General features: G+C 41.4%; 1 protein-coding gene and 1 long non-coding RNA gene across 7 annotated transcripts in view; one reads left to right on the top strand and one right to left on the bottom strand.

The window, feature by feature from the left end:
- The window catches only part of TLK1 (tousled like kinase 1), a 91,484-nt gene that overhangs the window by 63,017 nt on the left and 3,945 nt on the right, over positions 1-24,522 (bottom strand). The window contains exons 1-2 of one of the 5 annotated variants that reach the window (XM_080398921.1): positions 6,664-7,087; positions 933-989 (exon numbers count right to left, since the gene is read on the bottom strand). The exons of 1 other annotated variant lie outside the window; for it this stretch is intronic. In XM_080398921.1, coding sequence (XP_080255047.1) covers positions 933-989; positions 6,664-6,808 — 202 coding nt within the window. In that variant the 5' untranslated portion in view covers positions 6,809-7,087. Of the gene's footprint in view, positions 1-779; positions 990-6,663; positions 7,088-24,522 lie in introns of those variants that run through there. 3 more of the 5 variants (XM_080398922.1, XM_080398923.1, XM_080398924.1) reach the window with 3 other exon arrangements.
- LOC308068432 lies at positions 7,265-24,130 on the top strand. 2 transcript variants are annotated; one of them, XR_013929957.1, is made up of 3 exons: positions 7,265-7,507; positions 7,634-9,202; positions 9,784-24,130. It is a non-coding gene; the product is annotated as an uncharacterized lncRNA (long non-coding RNA). The 2 variants fall into 2 exon arrangements; XR_013929958.1 differs by having other exon boundaries at positions 7,634-24,130.

Here is a 24,522-nt window from a genome sequence, read left to right as displayed (position 1 = left end):
TTGTTTCTTCTTATGTATCTAGCACAATTAGCATTCATTTTATTTAGCTAATAAAGTTAGCTAAAAGCTGTCTAAAGCATAGGGAATTATGTTTCTTAAACATTAAGAATCTAAGCTGCATAACTACTTAAATAAATGCATATAGACGGGTACCCTCTTGCCTAGTAAGAGGCATGATCAAATTAGACCAATTAGAATCAACTTTTCTTTAGGAAAAATAATTAAGCACAAATGCAAAATAAAATTAAAAACAATTATTTAATCAGGATTTCCTGCTTGCTGATTTAACTCATGATTAAAATTAGTAATATAATCACTCTGATTTTAGTCAATCCCTCCAGCACAGACCCACCCTCAAAGGCTCGCACAGCCCCAGGCTTGCCCCGTCAATCTTCAGCATGTCCAGCCTCACTCAAGCCCTTCTGCTCCCCTCTTCTGGGACTAAGTTTGACTGAGGTCGATTAAAGCTTACGAGCATTCATGTTCCCACCACCTACTGCATCCTCCCCAGGGAAAGGCTGATTGCCAGGATTTTTCTGCTGGCACAACCCGGCACTCTGCTTAGGAATGAAAGAAAGGAATAAGAGCTCTAGAGAAGGTGCCTGGGAAGGAAGCAGATCCTTGGTTTCTATCCCAAACAGAGCATCTCAACAAGGATGGCGTCAAGATGAAGGGAAATGTAGAATTCAAAATACCTTCCGATACTCACTAACCCTTCTCTAATGCTACTGAACTCGATCCTTCAGTACTGAATGTGAAATGCAGTACTCATCCCTTACCTTCAGTCAACAAAAGTTTCCCACTTGCAAGCCCACCTGAAAAACTGGGTTATATTGTGGTGGCCAGCTTCTGTTTAACTGCTCTTGAGCAATCCCAACTGGAGCACTGGCACTGTCAACAGAAACCCCGACTGCTCTTCTTCCTCTGCCCACCTTCACCTCCACGCAGAGCAATCTGGCAAAGCAAATTTTCCTTTTCCTCTTTTACAGCTGAAACACACCAAGACAAACAGAAAGTAGTTCATAAAGCTTTTCTTCCCCTCACCTTGGTGTGCTTTTATATGTTAGGAGAGCTACAGTTCAGGAAATATTCTACTGCATAAACACAGTTTACTAACTTAAATGTTTTCTTGTGTAAAAAATATCAGCATGGGGGCTGAAATTTAGTATGGGAGTAATCTGAACTGGGAGCAAGTACAACTTCAATATACAACCCTACATCAAGAACACATAAAGTATAAAGGATTATTTAAGCCTGTCATATTTCCATAATCTCCACTCTTCAGGTAGCAAAATTCTATAGACCTAACTTTGACTGTGATGCACATACATACAGTAGCCTTTCCCAGGAGTCCCAACAGTATTTTGCAATCATTCAGGACTACCAGGCCCTAAGAAAATCCAAAGAAATGTCAATACTAATTGCAGACCAGAGTTATTACTAATAAGCAAGTTTACTTCAGCTTGCTGAAGAAAAAAATTTACTTGCTGAAAGAAAAAGCAAACAGGAAAAAAACATAGAAAAAAAGAATGAGAGAAATGAAAAGCTTTTTATTTGAATGGAGGTAATAATAAATAAATACAGCCTGTCCTTAAAGATATTGATTCTCTCCCCATTTAAAATGGAATAGGTTAATGGGAAATTCCATTCTAGGCAAGTTAAAACAGAATTAAAACAAAACAATCACCCAAGTACTAATCTGCTCTATTCTCTGCAGCACTTGTCTTTTAGAAAACCAGATTCAAACAAGGGTCTGTATTAACAACAACAACAAAAAAAAGTCATCTTTTCTCTTTTATCATTTCTGCATGCTAGAAGAACTCATAAGAATTTGGCATAAGCATCAGCTCACTTGAGAAACATCTGCAACAAAACCAGCAATAATATCACAAGCTAGAATCTGCGCACATCAGTGGAACGATGAAGTCTTACACACCTGCCCTTGCTACAGCCAGCCTAAAAAATCTTTCATAATTGCTGTGCTCATCCTGAGTAAAAATATACCATCACCTTTAAACACAAAGTGTTTCCATTATTCTCTGCTCTCACATAAACCGGCCAAATCCATAAAATTCTCAGTCTACAGTTGAATGATAAAACCCAACAAACTTACTGAGAACTTACTGGTTAAGCAAAGCAGCTGAGTTTTTACACTACAAGCAAAGAACGGAAGAAAACAACCCTGTAAGTTTTAACAAGATCAGGTAACTTCCACGTTCATGGGCTAATATACTGTATGTACCATATGTGACACAACCCAGCACCTGGGAACACTTTCTAGGCTGGAAACTTAAGGATGAAATAAACTTTACCTTTGTGCTCAAGCAAACAACTACCATCACATTTTAGATAACAATAAATAAAAATAATACACATTTATCAAATTAAAACAAAAAGTCACCAACAAAAGTTACTACTACAACATTAATTCTTCAAAGAGTATCAAATATATGTCATAAGCTTATTTACCATTTTGTCATCACATGTTAATTTGGGCTCAAATTTGAAAACTGAAAATCACATTCCTGTGGTGGTATTTCAAAGTTTTATTTGGCATTCTCTTTTGCTTTCAGTGAAGTGTTCAAAGCCAACATCACACACAAAAAACAACTCGCAATGCATCATGCTTGACTACCAGACACTGTGGCACTGCCCCCAACCTCAAAAGAGAAGCTTTCAAGACACTCACATGTATGTCCCAAATCTTGGAGGTGTTGGTTAATGAGCAGCTCAACGTGACCCGGCAATGTACGTCTGCAGCCCAGAAAGCCAACCACATCCTGAGCTGCATCAAAAGAATCGTGACCATCAGGTTGAGGGAGGGGATCCTCCCCTTCTACTCCACTCTTGTGAGGCCCCACCTGAAGTACTGCCTTCAGCTCTGGGGCCCCTAACATAAGTACATGGACCCACTGCAGCGAGTCCAGCGGAGGGCCACAAAGATGATCAGAGGGCTGGAGCCCCTCTGCTATGAAGACAAACTGAGAGAGCTGGGGTTGTTCGGCCTGGAGAAGAGAAGGCTCCAGGGAGACCTCACTGCCGCCTTCCAGTACCTCAAGGGGACCTACAAGAAAGCTGGAGAGAGGCCTTTTACAAGGGCATGGAGTGACAGGACAAGGGGTAATGGCCTTAAACTGGAAGAGGGTAGCTCTGTATTAGATGTAAGGAAGAAACTCCTCACTACGAGGGTGGTGAGGCATTGGCATAGGTTGCCCAGACAAGTTATAGATGCCCCATCCCTGGAAGTGTTCAAGGTCAGGTCAGATGGGGCTTTGAGCAACCTGGTTTACTGGAAGGTGTCCCTGCCCATGGCAGGGGGGTTGGAACTAGATGATCTTTAAAGTCCTTTCCAACCCAAACCATTCTGATTCTATGAAATCTCTTCTGTCTCTCTGCCTTGTCAGCAACAGCCTGAACATCCCCCACCTACAATACAGCACTTTCCAGCTATGTGCTTTGGTCTCTTTAGTTACATGCAGAAAGCAGACAAAAGTCAAGAAACTTCAAACATGAAGTTGCATCATTGCAATTACATGAGCTGCAGCACAAGGTTTAGCCACACAATCACACTGTATGTAAAATAATACTGCGTAACAGTCCTCTTAAATTCCTGATAGCATCCTACTGCAGGGCTTTTGAATGAGTGACCACATATCCACACATAAGTTACGGGCATATAAAACAACTGACAGAAGTACAGACATTTACAAGCTATGCTGTGAAATGCAAACAGGAGACAGTTCTGGTACAATAAAAGTGTACAGATGCAATTGTACTGAAGTGCACCCCAGTCCTTTCATTTTAAAACCTTAAAACATAAATTCAAATCTATACAGCTAAGCCATGATGCCCCTGTAAGTCAAAATATAGAAGGTAACATCCAACTAAAAATGTTCCTGCAACATTGTAGTACATTTCAAAAAAAAGGTTATTTTCTTTAATTTCACCTGTATTTCCCAAGTAGTTCCTTTTTGATACTGACAAGGCATTGCATGTTCTTTTAAAATAACTTTGTGCAGTAGTTACATATGCCAGAGCTTTTCTGCTTGCTTTCTCTGTATTACAGCGGCAGAGAATATTTTTTTGGACTTCCTAAATCAGGGTGCTGGGAGTTTCTGTTCTTAATAAATCAGAACCTTTAAAAGCCCACATGAGAGATGTGGGGTCTTGCCAAACTTTCACAGGTGATTCACAGGTGAGGTCAGATAAACCACAGCACACATGGCGTGCTCAGTGAAGGCCTGTACATCTGAAGGCAACATGGGCATAACGGTCAGAGAAGCCATCCAAAGGGATCTGAATCCACAAATGAGAAGGCCAGGCCAGGCCACAAGCTCAGCTCAAATGCCAAACGCACTGTGTCTGGGAATATTACCCACGCAAAAGCAGTACAGGCATCAGCAGCGATGCAGCTCTGATCCGGCATGGGCCAGCAGCCTTGTGCACTGCTCCAAAGCTCATAACCTCTGTAACATCACCAGGTATCACAAGTTCAGAATTGATGAGAGCACAAACTCCTATAAATACACTGCACTGCAAATACTGAACACTTATTAGCTTGATCTGACATCATTCTTTCATGTATATGAAACATATCTGTGACCATGATGACGTGTTTATACTTCAGGGCCTATTGCTTTCTGGCAAGATACTCCACCGTAAAATGTTACTTAGGTAAAGTAAGGTGTGCTGATAACGTCCCACAAGCATGAACATAAAATACAACCCCAAGCATGGCTGGTATTTTTGAATATCAGCATTTTTGAATAACAGCAAGCATGCTGATTTTTTAATAGAGCTACCCAGTGAGGATGCGCAATTACCATGATCCAGGAACACTGTGCAAATACAGTACATTATAGTACCAAGCAAACGCCAGGCCTTTGACTACTCTGTAACCCCTGAATCTGTATTAGGGGATGTAAATTACAGTACCCAGAAAAACTCAACAGCATGAATTGTAAGACAGAACAAAGGGAAAAGCATCATAATCATTACATTAAAAATTAATTTCACAAAAATGTTTTTCCTTGTTGAAACAGAGGTAGTGAAGGAACAACATTTTTCTTTAAAATAAACAGATATCTAAGTTGTGTTGCGGTAATCATGTCAGGCTTGTACACCGGGTACCTGAACTACATCCAAAAAGACCTCATATATACACTGTGTGAATACTGTATGCATGCATATTCATAACAAGTGTTGCAACACTGAAGAAACCTACTCTCGATAAACTTAAGCTATGCATTTGGCCAGTGGCTGTTGGTTTTGTAAGAGCTTCAGTTTCCCAGAGAAGATGAGCACAAAATGCCTGCCACTTTATTCAGCGTCTTTAACATATACCATAATCCCTTTCCAGGTATTTTCTAGAGCATTTCATGTCAATCCATCTACCTGCAGGAGCGTGTGCAAAAGTGACACAGAGTGATACAAGTCTGACAACTACTGGTGTGGAAAATGGAGAAACACAGGCTGCGTTCTGCGCCTTCAGGATGTCGGATCCCTGTTACCAAGTCCTTACATTGCATATCAACCGAAAAAAACCACAACAAAAAGGCAAGCAAGGAACCAAGCAGCTACAGGAAGACCTGAAAAACAAAAGACTCCCCATTTTCACTATTATTTCTATTTTAAGTTAGCAAGTTTCCTGCTTGGGCGGTGACGTTTTGCAGATGCTACATGCTATTCATTAAACTGGGGCAAATCAAGTAAAATTATACAACTGCTCGGTATACAAGTAGCCGTGCATGAAAGTTCTCCTCCGCCACTAACGGGCGTTCAGCAAGTAGTTATTTTAGCTAAACGCTGCGAGGAATTCACTCGCTGTATAACTGCTACATCTTGTGGCAACACATTTCAACGCAAGGAGGAAAAGCAGACAATACCCGAAAGGGAATAGCGAAGGGACTTGTTTGCTCATAACCTTCATACAGATATTCCCTGCAAACACCCACAACACCCTGCTGTCGCTGTCGGTGTAACACAAGAGGGGAGGAGCAGGGGAGGGAGGAGAAAAACATTATCATCCAAGGCGTGATGGAGGACAGGAGAAAGTTGCAGTCATTCCGCGGTGGCCGTAAGGCGCCCTGTCACTTCTGGCCGTAAAAGCGGCCGCCCCCGAGGGCGCCTTCCCCACAGGGACGAGCCCTCGGCGTCAGCCCCTCTCTCCTCCCCACCTCCATGATGCCAAAAGTGCCCGACTCCCTCTATCCAGCAACAACGGCCGCATCCTCCGGCGCAGCACTTTTACTTTGCCGCTGGCGGAGGGGAACCGTTTCCGCGGAGGACGCGGCGGGCGGGCGGCCGCCCCGGCAGAGCCGCCGCGGGAGCAGACGCGAGCGGCGGCGGGCGGACGGCCCGGCAGCGGCGGGAGCGCGGCCGATCCCCCTTCCGCGGCCCGGCGGCAGGGGGGGAACAACGAGGCGCCGCCGCGCTGTCGAGCGGCGGCGGGGGGAGGGGGGGCGGCGGGGCCCCGCTCGCCCAGCGCCCGAGGCTTCCCCTCACCGCCGCCGGGCCCAGCGCTGACCCCGCGCCGCCGCCGCCGGGGGCACCGACCTCTCCCGCCGCCGCTCCCCGCCAGCCCGGGACCGGCCTCCGGCGGCGGCTGCCGGGCCCCTCCCCGAGGGCCGGGCCCCCCGCGCAGCCCCGCGGCGCGCTGGTTACCTTCCTTGGGCGGCTTGCCGGGCGGCGCGCCGTGGAGCTGGGAGGCCGCCGCCGCGGAGCAGCCCTGCAGGCTCGGTGGGGACGTGGAGAGCCGGGACCAAGATGGCGGCCCCTCCAAACTTCCACTGCTACTTTGGACACTCATCAAGCTACTTTCCTGGAGCCCGGCAGCCGCCGGGGGCGGCGGGGGAGGCGGCGCGGCGGGGGGACACCCAGCGCCGCGCTCATGGCCGGGGGGCCGGCCCGACACCGGCGCGGGGAGGCCGCCGGCGGGGAGCGGGCTCCGGAGGCAGGCGGGGCGCGGGAAAGACGGGGCGCGGGGCCAGCGCAACCTGCCCGCACCTCTGCACTGCGTCGCCGCGGCCGCCGCCGCCGAGCAGCCGCCTGTGTCTGAGGCTAACCTTCCCCGCCGCCGCCGCTGCCGCTGCCGCCGGGGAGGGGAGGGGAGGGCGCAGGCGGGGAGGGGTCATGCGCAAACACGATCGCGAGCCGAGCGAGCGCCGCGCTCCGCCGGCGCCCAGCCGAGCCCAGCCGTGCCGTAGCCGCCCAGAGGCGGCGGGCGAGGAGCGGCGCCCCCCGCGCACGCACCTGCCCGGCCCTGCCGCGGCCTGAGCGCGCCGCCCGCCCGCTGCCCCCATGCGCGCCCGGGCGGCCCGGTACGCCCGCGCCGGGGTCCCCGCACCGGCCGCCGCGTCTGCTTTCCCCCGCGCCCCGCCACAACGGCCGTTGTGGCGGGGCGCGGGGGAAAGCAGGCACGGCGGCGGGGAGCCCGTCCGCGCCGCCACCGGGGCCCGGCGCCACCCCGGCGTGGGACCGCGCGGGGCGAGCCCTGCCCACCGCTGCGGTGAGTGGGGGCGGCGGCGGGGCTGAGCTGGGCGCTTGCCGGCGCGGACGTTATTTTTGCGGCTTGTGCTGCGGGGGCTGCCAGGGCTCTGCCGGATTTCAAGCGCGTTTCTTTTTCCCCGAACAGGACAGCGTGGCGGCAGCGGCGTGGGGACCCGGGAGAAGGTGTCGCTCGCCAGCCGCCACCTGCAAGGCAGCCCCCGGCGGAGGAGCGGCCACCCGGGCTGGGGGAAGCCCTGGGCCAGGGCCCCCCCCACCCGCCTCCCCCGGCAGGCGGGGGCTCCCCGCTAGGCACCAGCCCTGACCTGTGCATCCTTCAAAACGCACCTCTCCACCCTGAGTTAGGATAAAGTGCAGGCATAGCGGAATTTAAACCCAGTTTTCCAATTTTCGGCTTTTTCTTAAAACTGACAGTGTCTTCCCTGAGAATGTGAGAATCCTGGCAAAGTCAGTTCTGGAACAAAGCCTTTCAGCTTATGAGCGCAACTTAGGTTAGGAGAACGATTACTTAATACCATGGTTTGCAGACATACTGCATTCTGCATGTCTACAGAAGTATATTCCTCAGCCAGGCATGGTGCTCATTTTGTGGCTGCTGTATGGAGACATCCTGGCCGTCTCTACCCTGCTTCTGTTTGAGAATGGCAGGAGTAGATTACTAATGTTGGGTTGCAGATCTGCGCACAACACAGATATTACCGGTTCTGTCTCTTCCTTTTAAAGTGACATCTGTCAAATTATCTAAGAGTTTCACCTCCCACAAGTATACAGCATAGCTAAGAGTTTCTTCACAATTCACTATTAACTTGAAGTAAAAATCAGTATGTTTACTTGCTAAATAAGTCTGTTCCAGGCTATCTATTTAGTATCATCAGCTATACAGGTTTTTTTGGCAGAGAGAAGTGGTTTGATACTTCATCTGAGACTTACTTCTTTTTAAGGACTTGATCCTAGAGACTTCTCAGGCATTACCTAAGCAAATTACACCAAGAAATTGCTAGTACTTAGGCATGAGTACTTAGGCATGACGTAAAACAGTGCTAGTTCACTCTGACTGCAATATTAATATTTTACAGCTGGCACAGAAACTTCTTGCAAGGTTAGAAACAAAACATAATCCCATAATCCACATGATAGCATAAGTGAACATACACCTCATTTCCTGATGAGTACATCCTGCTGCAGCACACTGCTTTCAAAATCTGCCAAGACGCAGTAAGTTAAAGACATTCAGGTTCTTTGTTCATACTCATTTGCATCCACTCCATACAAACCCCTGCTAGCCTTACAAAAAGATACATAAACAAGCATTCCTTCTGCCACTTTTGCTTACAAACAACAACAAAAAAAATGCCTACAAGTCATTCCACTAATACAGCTGGGACTCCTTGTTTAAAGCAAGCATCAGTCGCTTTGACCAGGGGAACAGGATACGAAGAGGAAAATCCCATTCATTGCATCTTCTATCAGATACGCAGTTTAAATATTATAAAAACGTCAAGATGTCTTTTAAACTGTCATAAAGTAACACTGTGAAAAATCATCAGATCTTCACAGTATCTCATCATGTGTTAGAAGGCACCTCACTGAAGGACCAGGAGTGAGTGGGCATGTACTGCAGGATTCCCCACCAGACCGCTTATTAAACAGTGCCTGCTGCTGCTTGGCAGAAATGGGTACCTGCTGCAAAATACAGGTTGGGATCTACTTTTCTTAATATAGCAGAGCTATATCTCTTGGTTTTGTGACCTGTTGATGTAGACTGAAAGCAGAGCATGAATTATATAGATCATTTCCAGATGAGACGATCTATATAACTAAAAATACATGGAACGGTTATATTTCCCCTCTGTAGTTCATAGAAAAATTGCTTTCTTAATGTAGAAGTAGAGCTGACGCTGATTTTAAGGTACCCCTTTATTTGTAAAGCCACACTGCTTCAGTGTTACCAGTTTAATAGTATCATGGCAGGAAAGGACATCTTCATTAACACCTTAGAACTTTCCAAACATCTTCTAAAAGTCTTCCCTTATTACATAGCATCATAAATGTACATAATGCTTTCCTGTGAGTGCCCTACCTTCATGTTGCAATAAGACTTTATGGTCCAGTGGCCAGATGAATAACCTGTCTCTCACAGTGTTGAGGAGTCTGCTCAGCGTCACCCACTCAAAACATTAAGTTTTGACTTAGTCCAACTCGTATAGTACTGAGTAAGTATCACTCATTCTTTTTTAAAAATATAATAAATATTATAAATTTTTCTTTGCCTTCTAGTTTTCAGGAGCAGAATAGTCTGCTATCAAGGTTTCCTACATAAACACTGCGTTATCAACATCAGGCATAACTTGAGGTAGATCCTCAAATGGATCCTCAAAAATAGAGAGATCCCCTTTCAATGGGATTGCACTGGAAAATACTGAAAAAGGTGCCATACGCCTATGTACCAGGGAAAGCTTGACTCCAGGCAAAGCCCAAAGAAGCTGATGTGGTTTTGTGAACTGCTAAGGAAGAGGACCTCAAAATTCAGACCAAAATGGAGAGGAGTGAAATGCCTATGTGCTATTTTTCTCATGAGAATGTGTCAAATGGAAGTTCACAAGGTTTATCACAGTAGTAACCCTCAAATCAAGGACACCTGAAGAACAGAAAAGCATCATGAAATTTCATTATTCCAAAGACAAAAAAGCCAAGCAACAAAAATCTTAAAAAAAAAAAGACCCCACATTAAAATTGTGAGAGGTTTCAACTTTGCGACTGGAATTATTTGTGCAAGAAATTTTTATCACAGTAAGTTCACAATTTACCCCAAAATCTTTAGAAAAGTAAGAGAAGTTAACTGGCAGATAGTTAAGGAAAGGGCTTAAACAAAAGAATTGATGGGCTGCATAGAGAAAACAAGGAAGATTACAGCAGGAGCGAGTTTCTGGAGACATCTGCATTGCATCTATAAAGATAACCATGCACTCAGGTCAAACGTCAATTTCAAAATTTTTACATACATCCTTTACAGGACAAAGAATCGTCATTCCAAACACTACATGTGGTAAAATCCTGAGTTTATCCTAGATGTTCTTGAGGAAGAATATGCTATGACTGTGGGACCAATTACAGAGAGAGAGTTTCTTCCCTGTTCAGAGACCTTCATCTTCACTCCTCACAGGCACCAAATACATTTTGGTGTCCTTATGAAAAATATGTACTCTAATAACATCAAATAATACATATTCTTAATAATTGGGTATGTCTTCTCTTTTTTCCCCACGAAAATCTATTTGATATTCACCGATTGATATCACATGATTAGGTTTCATGCAATACCTGGGAGTAGATTATATGAATAATGTATGTTTACATATAGGTTATAATTAAGACCATTTTTAAATTGTGTCAATAATTAGAAGGAAAGTGTCAAATTCATGGGACAAGTGGAAGAAGCATAGGTATAAGACGAATTTGATTTAGCAGGCTTGTGCTTCTAGGAATGAAAGGCAAGAGTTTCCAGAAATTATCATAAATGACAACATCCCTGGAAAAGTATTAAACTATATGCTTCCAAACTTAACTCTGTCTCTATCAGCTAGAGATCAGGAAAACGTCAGGAGTCTGAGATCATTAGTGTCTTTTCTTCAGATGTTTTTGGTATCTATTTCCTTCACCTGCTTCTTTTGATCAAGATTTCTAAAATATGCCTAACAAAGGTATTACATCTCTCTTTTGCCTTTTCATATAGTTAATCAGAAATATGTAGCCTTCTTCCACTTTGTTGGACTTGGAGCAAGTTACCTTCTTCAACAGACAGCCTAGCAACGCAGCCTTGGTTTTACCCTTTTCTCAAACAAGCAATTCTCTTCTTTAAGCATTATTCAAGTCCTTTGATTTATCATAGAATCACAGAATCATGGAACTGGGTTGGGTTGGAAGGAACCTTAAAGATCATCTAGTTCCAACCCCTCCTTGCCGTTGACAGGGACACCTTCCACTAGACCAGGATTTAGCCCATCATTTATTTGCAATGCCAGTGAAACTGCAGTTTTGTTTGTTACAGCGGCTTCAAATTCTTTGTTAGTTCCCTGTCATCCTAGCACTTGGATAATAGACCTGTAGCAGTATATTCTTAAAGCATAAGCCATTACAGGCACTGTGTATTTACCAATATATATTAATTTTCTATGTAGATAAATGTATACACACATATACACATGCACTCACCAACCCCATATATAGAAGGACATACACACATCCTATAAGTATGCCAATACCAGCAGCCAATCTGATTTAACTATCAGTAGAAAAGTATTCTTGTAACTAAATAGACATACTGGTACAGCAGCTTGAGTAGAAAACACCTAAATTATTTCATCATCCAAATGATGTATTTATGACATTTCTAGGTTAGATGGAATGAGGTATGCTGGGAAAACATAACTTGAGAGAAGAAAATACTGTTTTCTGACTTGGTGACTGCTGGAAGCTTGTAGCTCAGACACTCTGTCCTTCCTTCTCCTGACACAGCTGAGCACATGTATGGACCCTCCCGGTATCAGATCAATGTACTCCTGGCCAGTCTGGGCTGGAATGACGACTAGAATCTTCCAGTCTCCATGTCCTGCAGCTTAGAAGATTCAAAATGCATTTTGGCACAAGTACAAGGTAAAATGCCAAGTGACTGTGACAGCAAGTGCATTGCTGTGATAGAACACCATCTCGGATTGTAACAGCTTCGGCACCTGGTTCTCACATACCATTTCTATTTATGAGCAAATAGGAATGTTGCAATTGTACTAATATTAATTTTCAAGTTTAGCTAAAGTTCTCTAGAACTGATTTAGAGCAATAATATTTTTTATAGGAAAAAGTTATTTAGATCTTGATTAAATCAATTTTGAGGCTCACTGAATTAGAGCTGTCTCCCTGAGCCATATACCGCACTACATGCTTAATAATTTTTTTAATATAGAACTTGCTAGCAACTCTCAGTTGCAAGGTAACAAAAACATACATAAATAATATACTAGCAAAAATATCTTCCCTAAATATATTAGCATATCAAGATGCAGAGAAGCCAAAATGAAAAAAATGGTATCACATTAAGCCTACGTTCGCGAAATAGACACAAACACTATGTAAGCACAGATCTATTTTTATCATCCATGTAATTGTCATAAACTGCATTTATCATATCTTTGATATCATCACCATTTGTACTCCAAATCTCTAAGAAGCCTGCACACAACCTCCCTTCAAACCAAACAGAAAAACTAAACAATGGGGTATATTTACCATAGAAATGTTCCTCTTGACTCCAATCTCCCTGCTCTAGCTACTGAGATTATTAGCCACATTCCAGTCAGAATCAAGGACAGTTTTACCATCCCTCCTTGTGTATGTCATTTTAATAAAAAATAATTTGGTTTTAAATGTTCCCTGGTGAAGAAATTAAAAACCCCATCCTGATGGATGCTACATTCACTTTCCCCACCTGTCTGTTTTCATTTTATTCTATTGCTTTTCTTCCTGTGTCCCTTGCAATCTACTTGCCTGCTATTCCCTGCAATTTCTTCCTACACTGAGACTATTCCTTTTGTAACACTGCTCTCAGGTAAACAGGCCCCTCTTATCTGTCAGGCTTCCTCTCAATCTTTTTTTTTAAGCTCATGCTTTTCCACACATCTTTCATACTTCTGTCTCACTCTTTACACCTTGTATCTTCCTTCCTGAAGTATCTGTCTTGCCTGGAGCTTATTTTGTTGCCTTTGATTTTAAGCCATTAGAGACAGACAGTGTTTGCAGAAAGCCATGTCTATATGTGGTTTCTAATAGCAATGGGGCATGTCTTGATGCTTTTTTTCAGGCAAAAGTCACACCAGTTTAGGGTTGCTGGGGTTTTTGTAATTGTTGAATAAGGCCTTCAAATTCACACACACAGAGCACAGTACAGGAGACAAGCTGCCCAGCACATTCCTGAAGGGTGCAGAGAACAACTACTTGTGATTTCAGACAGTTGAGGAGATAAGAGAAGAAAGGCTGTTTTGCATATTATTTACCTTATCAGTTAATACGTCTCACTTAAGACACCGGTGGAAGGTATACATATAAAAACTGATCACAAAACAATAAAATTCATGATGCCAAAGAAAGCATGGAATGACACAAAGAAATGGGCTTCCAAAAGCAGATTTTAGTTGGCTTAGGGTATGAATAGGTGGGTAGATCTTTTGGAAGAAATTCAGAAGGAAATGGGAGCATAGGAGAGCTGACAGATACTGAAAGAAGCGTATTAAAGGCACAACAGCAGACGACCCTGATGCAAAGAAAGCACTGAAAGAGAGCAGCAAGGCTTCATCAGGAGCTATTTGATCAAATAAAAAAAAAAGAAGGAACTACACAAAAAAGTGGAAACAAGAACAGATGACTAAAAATGAGTTTAAAGAATAGCATGCTCGCACAGGGAACAAATTGGGAAGGCTAAGAGGAAAAATGAGATAAATTAGGAAAGGACCTAAAAGCCAATAAAAGGTTACAACACACACACATGAAGTAAGGGAGACAAAGGAAGGTTCAAACCCAATATCTATCAAGGCAGACAGCAAATAATGTGACACAGAGAAGACTAAAACATTCAATTATCTTTTTTGCCTAGTGTGTCTACAAAAATCTTAGCATCAGATATGCACAGCAATTAATTTTAACAAAGGTCTCGGAAGCAAAGACCAGAAAAGGGAGGGAATGGGTTAAGTGATATTAAGACATGCCAGTTTCTGATCCTGCTGACTTAAAAGTGTAGTTCAGAAAGCAGTGGATAAAGCCTGCTCCCCTGTAGCCTTGTGTCTCCTGTCTGGATTAGCCCAGAGCAAAAGCTCAGACTGAAATTTATGGCTGGAATATTCATAATGTTCTTCTATGAGTTTTCCAATGCCCAATTATCATGGTTTCATTTACACTGAATTCCTTGTTGCCATGGTGGACTCTCTACTTACCTGCTCATTTTCACAAAAACTGTAGAAATGTGGTACCTTTGATACCACAACTTCTCAGTCCAGTTCAGTTGGAAAGTGAGCAACAAGTTCAAAAGGCATGGTGTGGTCTGACTGGTCATACAGTGTGGTTATATGAACTGTGTTTCCATAGGAAAATGTACTAAAAATTACCCTGGAGCACTTAAAAAGATAAAATAATCTCTGCATGATGACTGAGGGGTGGGGGGGAGTTGTGGTTTAGGGTTTGTTTGGATTTTTTTGAGAATTTTTGGAGTACAAGGGAGGTCCTAGAAGACTGTAAAGGATGAAAATACTGCCTGGCCTGTCTTAGGAATTAGAGTTCAACTGACCTAACTCTCATAAATACATCATCCATCTCTCAGGCATACTACCATAGGTTATTAGGCAGTGTTAGTGTATAAGCAGAAAGATAACAATACTATAGAAAACAATTAAGTAATAAGATGTTAAAATGTAATTAGGATAATTATTGTGTCAAACCTCTCTTGATTTCCTTCTTAGAAAGGGCAACAGGCCTATTGAGTAAGAAGAAAGCAGTAAATGTGATATCCATGCTTTAACGTACTTTTGGTTGGGTCCTTTCTAACTTTGCCTGCAATACAAGAAATGGTATAGATGAAATCAAGCAGTACACAAGTAGTTAAATATTTCTTCCAAACAGTATTTATCAACAGTTTACTGATGAAGCAGGATGGCACTGCAGTAACATCCTTCAGGGATTTCTCACCCATCCTATTCAATTTTTCATTGAACATCTTGGATAATAGAACCGAACCGGGAATAAACTTGTAAAATTTGCAAAAAATCTGGAAGGAGGCTGCAAACACACAGGAACAGATCAGAACTCAGAATACCTAGATAATGTGAGAAACAGTATAAATGCAACAAGCTCATATTACATAGAGGGAAACTAAGCATCGCCCATGACAAAAATAAAACAGAGTATATCAATATAATATGATGATGCTTTAACAAGGCAACAGGATTGCAGAAAAGGATAGGAAGGTTTGAGTGGATTTCAAACTAAATATGAGTCAACAACACGATGATGTTGCAGAAAGAGCATTTCACATTCCAGGATGTATTAGGAAGTGCGCAGTATGTGAGATGCAGGACCTAATTATTTTGCAATCTTCAGTGCCGCTGAGGCCTCAGCTGGAGTGTTCTGTGCAATTTTGGGCAATGCACTCCAAGAACAATTTCAACAATTTGGATGGAGTTGAAATGAAATCAACAAGAATGATAAGTTATTTTGAAAATATGACTTACAAGGAAAGGTTGAAGGAATGGGGCTTGGTTTGTTCAGGAAAAGACGACTGGGGGGAAAACACTTGTTTTAAAAGGCAGCACACAGAAAGCCACGATCAACAGTTCTTTGTATCCACTTGAATTATAACAAGCTTAATTTGCTGCAGAGTAGACCAGATGAAAAAAAAAAAAGAAACAACAAAAAAATCCCTTTCAACTTAAAGTCTAGATAGATGGAATAGGTTTATAGAGGTTGTGGACCCCCTTCATTTGTGGTTTTTAACAGCAGCCTACACAAACATCTGTCAGGGATGACCTAGTTACCCATTTCCTGCCTCAGAACAGGGATGGACTGGATGACCTTTTAAGATCTTTTTCTACCCCTCTCCTTTTTTTTCCTATAATGATTTCAGTGCTACAGAACCTGTTTCCTTTAACTTGGTTGCTATAGTTTAGGCAGTACAATTGCTGTAAGCAGGCAAGGCCTGAGTGGTACTAACCTGTAAATGTAAAATAAGTAGTAATTCAGAAAATGATAAAACAAAGAATACTAACTTTAGCGATTTTTAAACATCAATGTGTCAAAAAAACCCCAGATAAACAAACTCTGGATTTTTATAATGGCAAATTCCATCAATATTTTTTTTAGCCAGCTTGCACGTATGTATCTTTGCAAAAACTTCATTCAATATCCCCTATAGAGTCAAATATCATACTGAGTGATAAAAACCAACCAAATGGCAAAAATCATAGTTTTATGTTAAATTTAACTAAAAAAATGCCATGATTAATTACATTATTTCTTAAAATACAGTTCTATTGACCAAAACATCCATTTTATAATTATTATGATATCAAACTGAGATTCTGAATTCTTTTAAAATAACCAGAGCAGTAAAAGGTATTTTGATGTTAATCCTTAATTTTAATCTGGCTTTATTTAAAGAGAAAAAATATCTATGATTTTCAACAAGACACAAAAGTGATATATGAAATGCAGGAAAACGACTCACAGAAAAACTGTGAATTAAGCTCTGTCAGCACCTCAGGGTTATGATGCTATCATAAACCACACAAGAGCTTTTCCCTTCTGCTTAAGATGCTGTCATCAGAAACCTTCTGTGTTTATCCACGGTAGCCTTAGGTATCACTGTTACCGGTACTTCGATAGTATCAAGCTATGCACATGCACAGAGGCGCAAAGTGTCAGGCTACAGTTACAGTTGATCTGATGACACTTTCATCCTGAGAGCTAATGCAATCCCTTTTAAAGAAACAAAAACATCATTCCTCTTGAAGTCTTCATAACTAATAATAAAATTTTAGTTGATTTGTAAGAGTTAATTTTTAAAAAAAATATGTATTTCTGTTTCTGTTTTTCGTAACTACCACGAAGGCCTCTTCCAATTATCTAAGCATGAAAAAAAAATCTGTTCCAGAATAACATTTTAAAATATTCATTTAAAATCACTTCCCTAGAACTCTAAAATGGTTATGTTTTCAGACCAAGCTTGCAGTTTACAACACGTACATAGCGTAAGAGGGTTTTCATGTGTTCCAACCAACCAGTCAATAGAATCCAATTCCTACTACTGGCCTGCAGTGGAATAAAAGAAACAAGTTGGTAAACCACAGACATCTGGTTCAAAATACAGGATGTGTGGCCAAAGCCCATAATATGTTCTATATTACCAAGACGCCCATCGAAAAATCTGATCAACTTTTCCAAAATAGTGTGAATTGTCAGAACTACACTGCATGGTGATTTATCTAAGATTAATGTAATCCTAATGTTTGGGTCTCCTGTTTCTGTAGACAGGCATGTTTAATTCTGTGTGTGTCTTCCAGACGCTAGTAGGTGAAAAGGACCTGAGAAGGAATTTACTGAAGTAGCAAGACAAGAAAGCAAAATGCCCATTGCTTCAGTTGCTGTATGACATTTGTAAGGCAACTGAGGAGATTTGCTTTAATTTCCAGTCTTAACACACAACTGCGTGCCAGATTTTTACAATGCAGAAATGTGAGCAGGAGGATGTTGCAGGAAGACTGATGTGTACCAATGACTCCCTTTTAATTTTGTGGATTGTCCTTTTGCCTGCTTGTCTGTTTAATTTTGATTGTCCTGCATGCCAAAATGTAGGCCTTTCCCCCCCTTCCCCACCTTGTTTAAAGCACACAGAAAAGATATGAACTATATAATGTAAGAATTAGTGTAACGGGGAAATATTGAGAAGGAAGTACAACGGTTGTGTCTGTAAAAGTAATTTCTTATGCATGCAAAAAAACGAATGCATACAACCAGCTGTGCAGTTTCTACCTACAAAAAAGTTTGTGCCTATAAATACAAGTTTTTGTGGGTGCAATGTATGTAGAATTGCTTCTTTTCAAACCAGCTCATATTGAAACTGAATTTTAGGCCTTCCCATCTTTCCGCCCCTCCGGTATAATACTGCATATAGAATGAATGGCATCATAAGGGAATTTGTTTGTGTCTCATCTCTTTTTTTCACCAAATGGTATTCCCAGACTGTTCCCAGCAGCTGTTCATCTAATTCATAAGCAAGAACCATAGAATATATTCAACAAGATTATACTGCTTTCATTCTGCCCCTTTGGAGAAGCAGAGGAAAAGTAGAGAAGTAGGAGAGGTAAGAATGCAATACGTGAGCGTATAGGAAAACACGAAATTCCCAGTCCTGCAACTCAGTTAAACCTTAGTTATAGGCAAAACCCCACAAACTGCCCTTTGATGTGTTAATTGAAATCTAGCTTTCCACATGGTCCCATTTTCTTCTCAACAGAAGGGACACTAACTGCTCTTGAGAAAGAAAAAAATTAAATGCCTGTCATACAGTTTTTCCTTGCTTACTTCAAGAACAAAGGGTTAAGACAGGCATTGAAAAAGCATCCAAGAGATTAGATAAACAAATAAAAATGCTTATGTATGTGTATCTCTCCGTATGATGATAAGACAATTCCTAGACATCTTTCCCTCACCCCTTGCTGCAACACAGACAAAAGATGGTGTCAAGCCTGTTAGGCCTCCTCCCTTTCCGTTCTGCTGCAGCTTTCAGTAGGCACAATGCTTGTTAGTACCACAACAAGCAGGGATTTTGTAGTTGAAGTGAATCACATCTTCTGGGGTGTAATCAATGGCTAAATACAAAAAAAATAAAAAAAAAAATCACAAGTTAAGGACTCAAGCTGCAAACCAATCCAGAAAGTAAAAGCAGATATTAAAACATGCCACAGTATGCAGACATGACATTGACTTTTACCTGCACCTAATCAAAGAAGCTCAAAGATCAAACCAGACACATTCATCTGCTGCTTGTAATTTGCTCTATGGCAGTTCAGCAGTGTTTCATAGAAGTATTAACAATTACAAAAACTACAGACGTAAAAGAATTCTGCATGTCCTTCAGCCAACGCAGGGTTTTTTATTTTGTATTTTTCACTCCTTGGTTCAGTATCAAGCACTGGTGGGTTTTTAGTGGTGGATCTGCAGCCCAGTAGCTCTAACCACACATTCTTCATTATGGTCTAGCAATGTTAGCTTTGCTGATTTTTCTAGAAGGCAGAAGAAGGCTTTTTGCTGCGCTCGCTCATTAGCTTCCTAATTCTCAAATACATATTAGAGGGTTGGATTCATCATTCTTGCCAATTTTAGTAGGAAGCAGTTACTGTAATAATAAATATTTATATTTGCAGAGTTGTCTTCTCTGTTGTGTTACATCTTGACCTATAGCTGTTCTTTTCACAAACAATCCATACTTGTTGCATATTTGTAATAGTTGGTATCAGTATGCAGATACTATAGCGTATTTTGAGGATGTCCTGCTGCTGTCTGGATAGATGTGCAATTTAAGTCCTCCATTATGACCTTATTTTGAGATATCCTCTATTTCCCATCTATGTTATATTTCAATCTCCCTTTTTTAGATTGTCTCCAATTTGTTGGCCCCATTCTGGTGATGAAGTGTCTCTAACTGAATGCTTTCAGTCTGGTCTGACAGATGTATGCCAGGATGAATCTAGTATCATAGTTCATATATTAGAGAAAAAGATCAAAACCGCACCCTCCGCATCATTGATTAAGGGACAGCTTGAATCCATAAGGCATTTCAGGGCATACTGCTAAAGATATTGCCTGTAAGAATAGGAAAATTGAATCTATTGCACGTAGTATAAAAAGCCAAATACTGGAAATACCCAGCACGTAGCCTGAAACACACTAGCATGAAATGAGGCAATGAAGTGGTCTCACTGTGCCAAGCTGAACGTCTCAGGATGGTGACATCTAATACCACAGTGCAGAACTTTGTCCAGTCTCGAGTAAAACTTCCAGTACTTTCAGACTCTAAAAGGCCTCTATCACCTCACACTACTGTTCTACTTCTCTCTGGTTTGATATACATACATTTTTTTCCACTTCATTTTTTGAAATTATTCAATAAAATCCTTTTCTTCCCTTCTTAAGTTCTCCCTACCATGTGCACATACTCCTTCAAGAGTTTTCCTATTTGCAATCAAGAAAGCTCAAGTTTCTTAGGGAGTAACACTGCAAAGAAATTCCAGGGCCAGCTTTAGGATGTGTCTTGTTTTACCATTCACAGTGACAGAACTCCTCCCTAACACAGACAACAGCCGCTGCTGAACTTAAAGCAACAAGGCACCACTTGATCTGAGAGTCAGCTGATTTTAAGTATGCAATCAAATACAGGCAGGGAAAAACTGACTGATGTGTCAGAGCCTCCTTAATTTGGAAGAAGATATTACACAGTGCTCTGAAGCATCCATTATGGCTCCTGTTCCTGCATATATGTATAAGCTCAGCAGAAGGTGATCTCCATTGTTCTGGCAGGAGGCACCCAGACACCCTTCAGAGAAAGAACAAGTGCTTCCACGTTATTAATCGAGCTGAGAGAAGCAATCAGAAGTACAAAGTAGAGATCCAATTTCATAGGGAGAGGCTGAATTAAATTTTGGACTACTCTAACAAGTATCTGGGGAGCTGCAGGAAACTATTAGGCAATATAATTTTATCTACAGGAGTCATTCTCATGCAAACACGTCAAAAGGAGTTATTTTTTTAGCTGACATCTAAACAAGCCCTATCAAAAGGAGCACGTTAGTCTTACCTGGAAGATATGCAGCAGCAGTCTTCAATCCATGACTTGCAGCCAACATACTGGCCAAAGATCCTCTGTAACGTTGTTAGTGTCCACAACACCCTACCTACTGAGCAGTGGGGTCAGTGAAGACTGGGATCCTAATCAAGAGCCTTTTTCCTTCTTTTATGAGGTACAAGATACCTCCCAGCAATGTGTGCATGACAATATCTGCTTTACAGAAGTCAAGACCTGAAGATAGGAAGCTAATACAGAACTAGATAGAATCAAAAAACAGCTGAAAAATTAAACAGTGCCTTCAAGGGCTTTAAAAACTTAGTTATAGATGGTGTGCTTTATTAATAAAAATCAAAGCAGCTTTACCACATCTGACAATCTTTGATTAGTTAAAAAAAAAAATTACAAAAAACAAATGCCAACCACACTTCCACAAAGAACTCCAACTCATCCTGAGTCTACCTCGTTCAGGTATGAAGAAAATAATCTTAGACAAACCTGGAAAGCTGGTGACTAACATTAATACAGTGCTTGACAAGATGTTTGCAGCAGCTGTTATTGGCTATGGATGTCATTCAATGTTATCCTCTTTCTATGCTACTGCATTGATGATGTACTGGCGGAGGCTGTATTTTATACGTTAGCTTTCCTAGGAAAGCACAACTGCACCTTAGGGGTAAAATTGTGATCCTACTGAAATCAGTAGCAAAGCTCTCGTTATAAATAGGGCTAGAATTTCACATTAGGAGTTACTGTATGGAGAGATGTACTAATCCTTTATTTCTTATCTGTCTCTCTAGGGAAAACTTATATAAGATTTTGCAAAAGTGAGAGTAAGACTCAATGCCAACACATAAAAAAGCATACCTATCAGACCTGACCACTAAAAGACAATGCATCTCATTTTCTGCCTTCCAAAGATAGATTCACCATTCACATTCAACTGTCATAGAAACAACAGTGAAAGCAATGCCTGTCTCAGACTATGGCATTTAGTCAAGGTTTAAGGATCCTAGAGAAGCAAAGGAACAGAGTTTGCCATCAGATATATTAAGTGTATTTGTTATTCATGTACTTAATAAAGCTCACAGACCTCAGGAACAGCTACAATATTTGTTTCACTGCCAACAAAACTTAACCTTGAAGCACTAAAATCAGTCATAAGACTCATACAGACAACTCTGTATACAATTTGCATTTTTTTTAACAGAAAGTCCTACCCAATTTTCCTATCAGACAATTCCACTTCAGGTAGTAAGGGTAAGTGCCTAAGAACACACAGGGCTCCTTTAGCTGCTTGCACGCTAACAACTAATACAATTATGCCTAGCTTTTTATTTTAAATGGAGACTACTTGCTTTCTCATTGTAATAGTCCTTCATTAGAGAACCAATTCCATCATGATTTGTATGATACCTACCCAAGTTCCCAACAGGAGTTGTATTTTGACTAATAAATGTAACTTCTTTGGTCCATACAAATTTATGCCAATTCTATCTCCTTTTCACTTATTCTAGTCACTATTTTGATCTTCTTTTTGATGATAGTACCACAGTACACTCATAAATTCATATGCTGAGTTATTGAAAAGTTAAAAAAAACCCACCAAAGTTATAAAATATCCTGTAAAACTTGTTCCAAATCAAGGTTTTAGATACTCAGGGGTACAGAATAATCCATGGTTAATTGCATATACTCATTTACTTATAACCTCATTTAAAGGCAAAAAAAATAGCAGCAAGACATTTCTGCATATTAGTTTCTATATTTTCATTCTATTTTTTAATCTTTTCTATACTGTTTCCTGACCATGTCTCAGGTGTGTGTAAAGCAACACAACTGCTATCTGTGCAGTTCTAAGATTTTGTCTGCATGGAGCTGGGAAGGAGCAAGTCAGCTTGCTTCATTTTAGAATTTTTACTTTGTTTTACACGCATGTGCCCACAAATATGGGTACTTACATTGTAGCACACAACATTAAAGAAATGTTCTTTTCCTGTAGCTTCTATGACAGAGCTGAAACATTTCCAAAGAAAACTCCTCACACATTCAAGACTTGCTATTTCTGTGGAAAGATCTGCTGTTCTAGATGACCTATGTTTTATTTCTGAGCTTTACTAGATCCCTTAAATACTCCAAAACTCGTTCTTGGAGTGGCTAGAGAAAATAAAGGCAGGATACTGATGCTGATTTATTATTCTTTGAACAGGCAGAGCAAGGAACAGAAGACAAATGGGCAGTATTCCTCCATCTCAGAATACGCAGCATTGTTCTATGCTAGCTGTGAGTCTTAAGTACCAAAGTTACCGCTATGCATGTTATCATATCACCCCTGCTCTAACTAAACCATGAGCTAACAGTGAGTTGACAATGAGTGAAATGATGAGTGAAATGAGATGATTTTTCACCAGGATGGGACAATTTCTTACACAGCTTCACAACCAGTTACAGCTAAGCAGCTGTACTGAACTCCGGGATTGCAGCCGTGCCTTTTTTGCTGATGTGACACGTACAAAATACCCAGGTTGTTTGAGAATCCTTTGTTTATATATGGCTTTAGTGGCCCCTTACGATGGTGGTTATATTATCCATGGCTCTTGTTATTTGGTCCTGATGCTCAGCAATGGCAAACTGTTCACTAGATAGCTTCTTGGCATGGGATTCAACAATATGAAAGAAAGACTACATAGCTTTCTTTGGGAAAAAAGGTTATGATTTCTTCTATAGAAGCTTTCGCTTTTCAGTACTGTGATTCCAGACTCTAGCCCTTCTACCTTCACGTGGTAAAGGGTAAGAGTGGCCCTTTCGGCAAGGAATACTGCAGGGCAGTAGAGGAAAAAAATCCAGCTGGGGACCCGGACACCAATAACTGCAGCTAGCACACATTCAGAATAACTCAGGAGATCCCAGACTAGCTCGAAAGAGCAATTGCACTGTTATTGCAAAGTTCCTATAAAGACAATGCGAGTGCAGAGTTCACAAAGACATTAGCTTTCTCCTGCTTTTCAGGATCAGAACCAGACTATCACTCTGTCTTAATACAAGCAAGTAGTTACTGCTATGAATAAACTCAGAAATGCTACTTACAATCTGATGTGTCTAATGCTGGGTATATTAAGTAAAATATTAAATCCTTAATCCCTGTTAGTGATTATGGGTATTTTTTCCACAAAGAACTTCCCAAATGTAATTCACAAACTAGATTCATGTCTAATTTCAATATGATTTTGCTTTTGCATAAAACCCCCCAAAAAATCCCAAAACATTACAGGTCTCAAACACCTCGATAAAAACTTCCTTGTCTATAAAGACTTTGTACAAGATACCTGAGAGATTGACACAAAAATGCTGAAATAGAAAGGGACTGAAATAGGTGTATTACATAGAGGTCCCACATACACAGTGAGATTTCTTTTACACTTCTGATACAGTTTTCTGTCTGACCCCCAGGGCAAAACTTCTTATGACCACCACCTTCAGGAAGAATTTACTGTCAATATATACTGCATGCTAGAGGGAAAAAAAAATTAACTCAGTCCACATTCACACCAACTCCACAGCTCCTTAAAACACTTATTTTCAAAATATTTTTGTTCAGTAACATGAGCTTTGTTTCAAGTTTCTTTATGGCAGGTCAG

This window comes from Falco punctatus, assembly GCF_963210335.1.
Source record: "Falco punctatus genome assembly, chromosome: 8".
In the NCBI taxonomy this organism is placed as follows: domain Eukaryota; kingdom Metazoa; phylum Chordata; class Aves; order Falconiformes; family Falconidae; genus Falco; species Falco punctatus.
The sequence above is the reverse complement of the archived record's forward strand: the minus strand, read 5'-3'. Positions and strand labels throughout refer to the sequence as shown.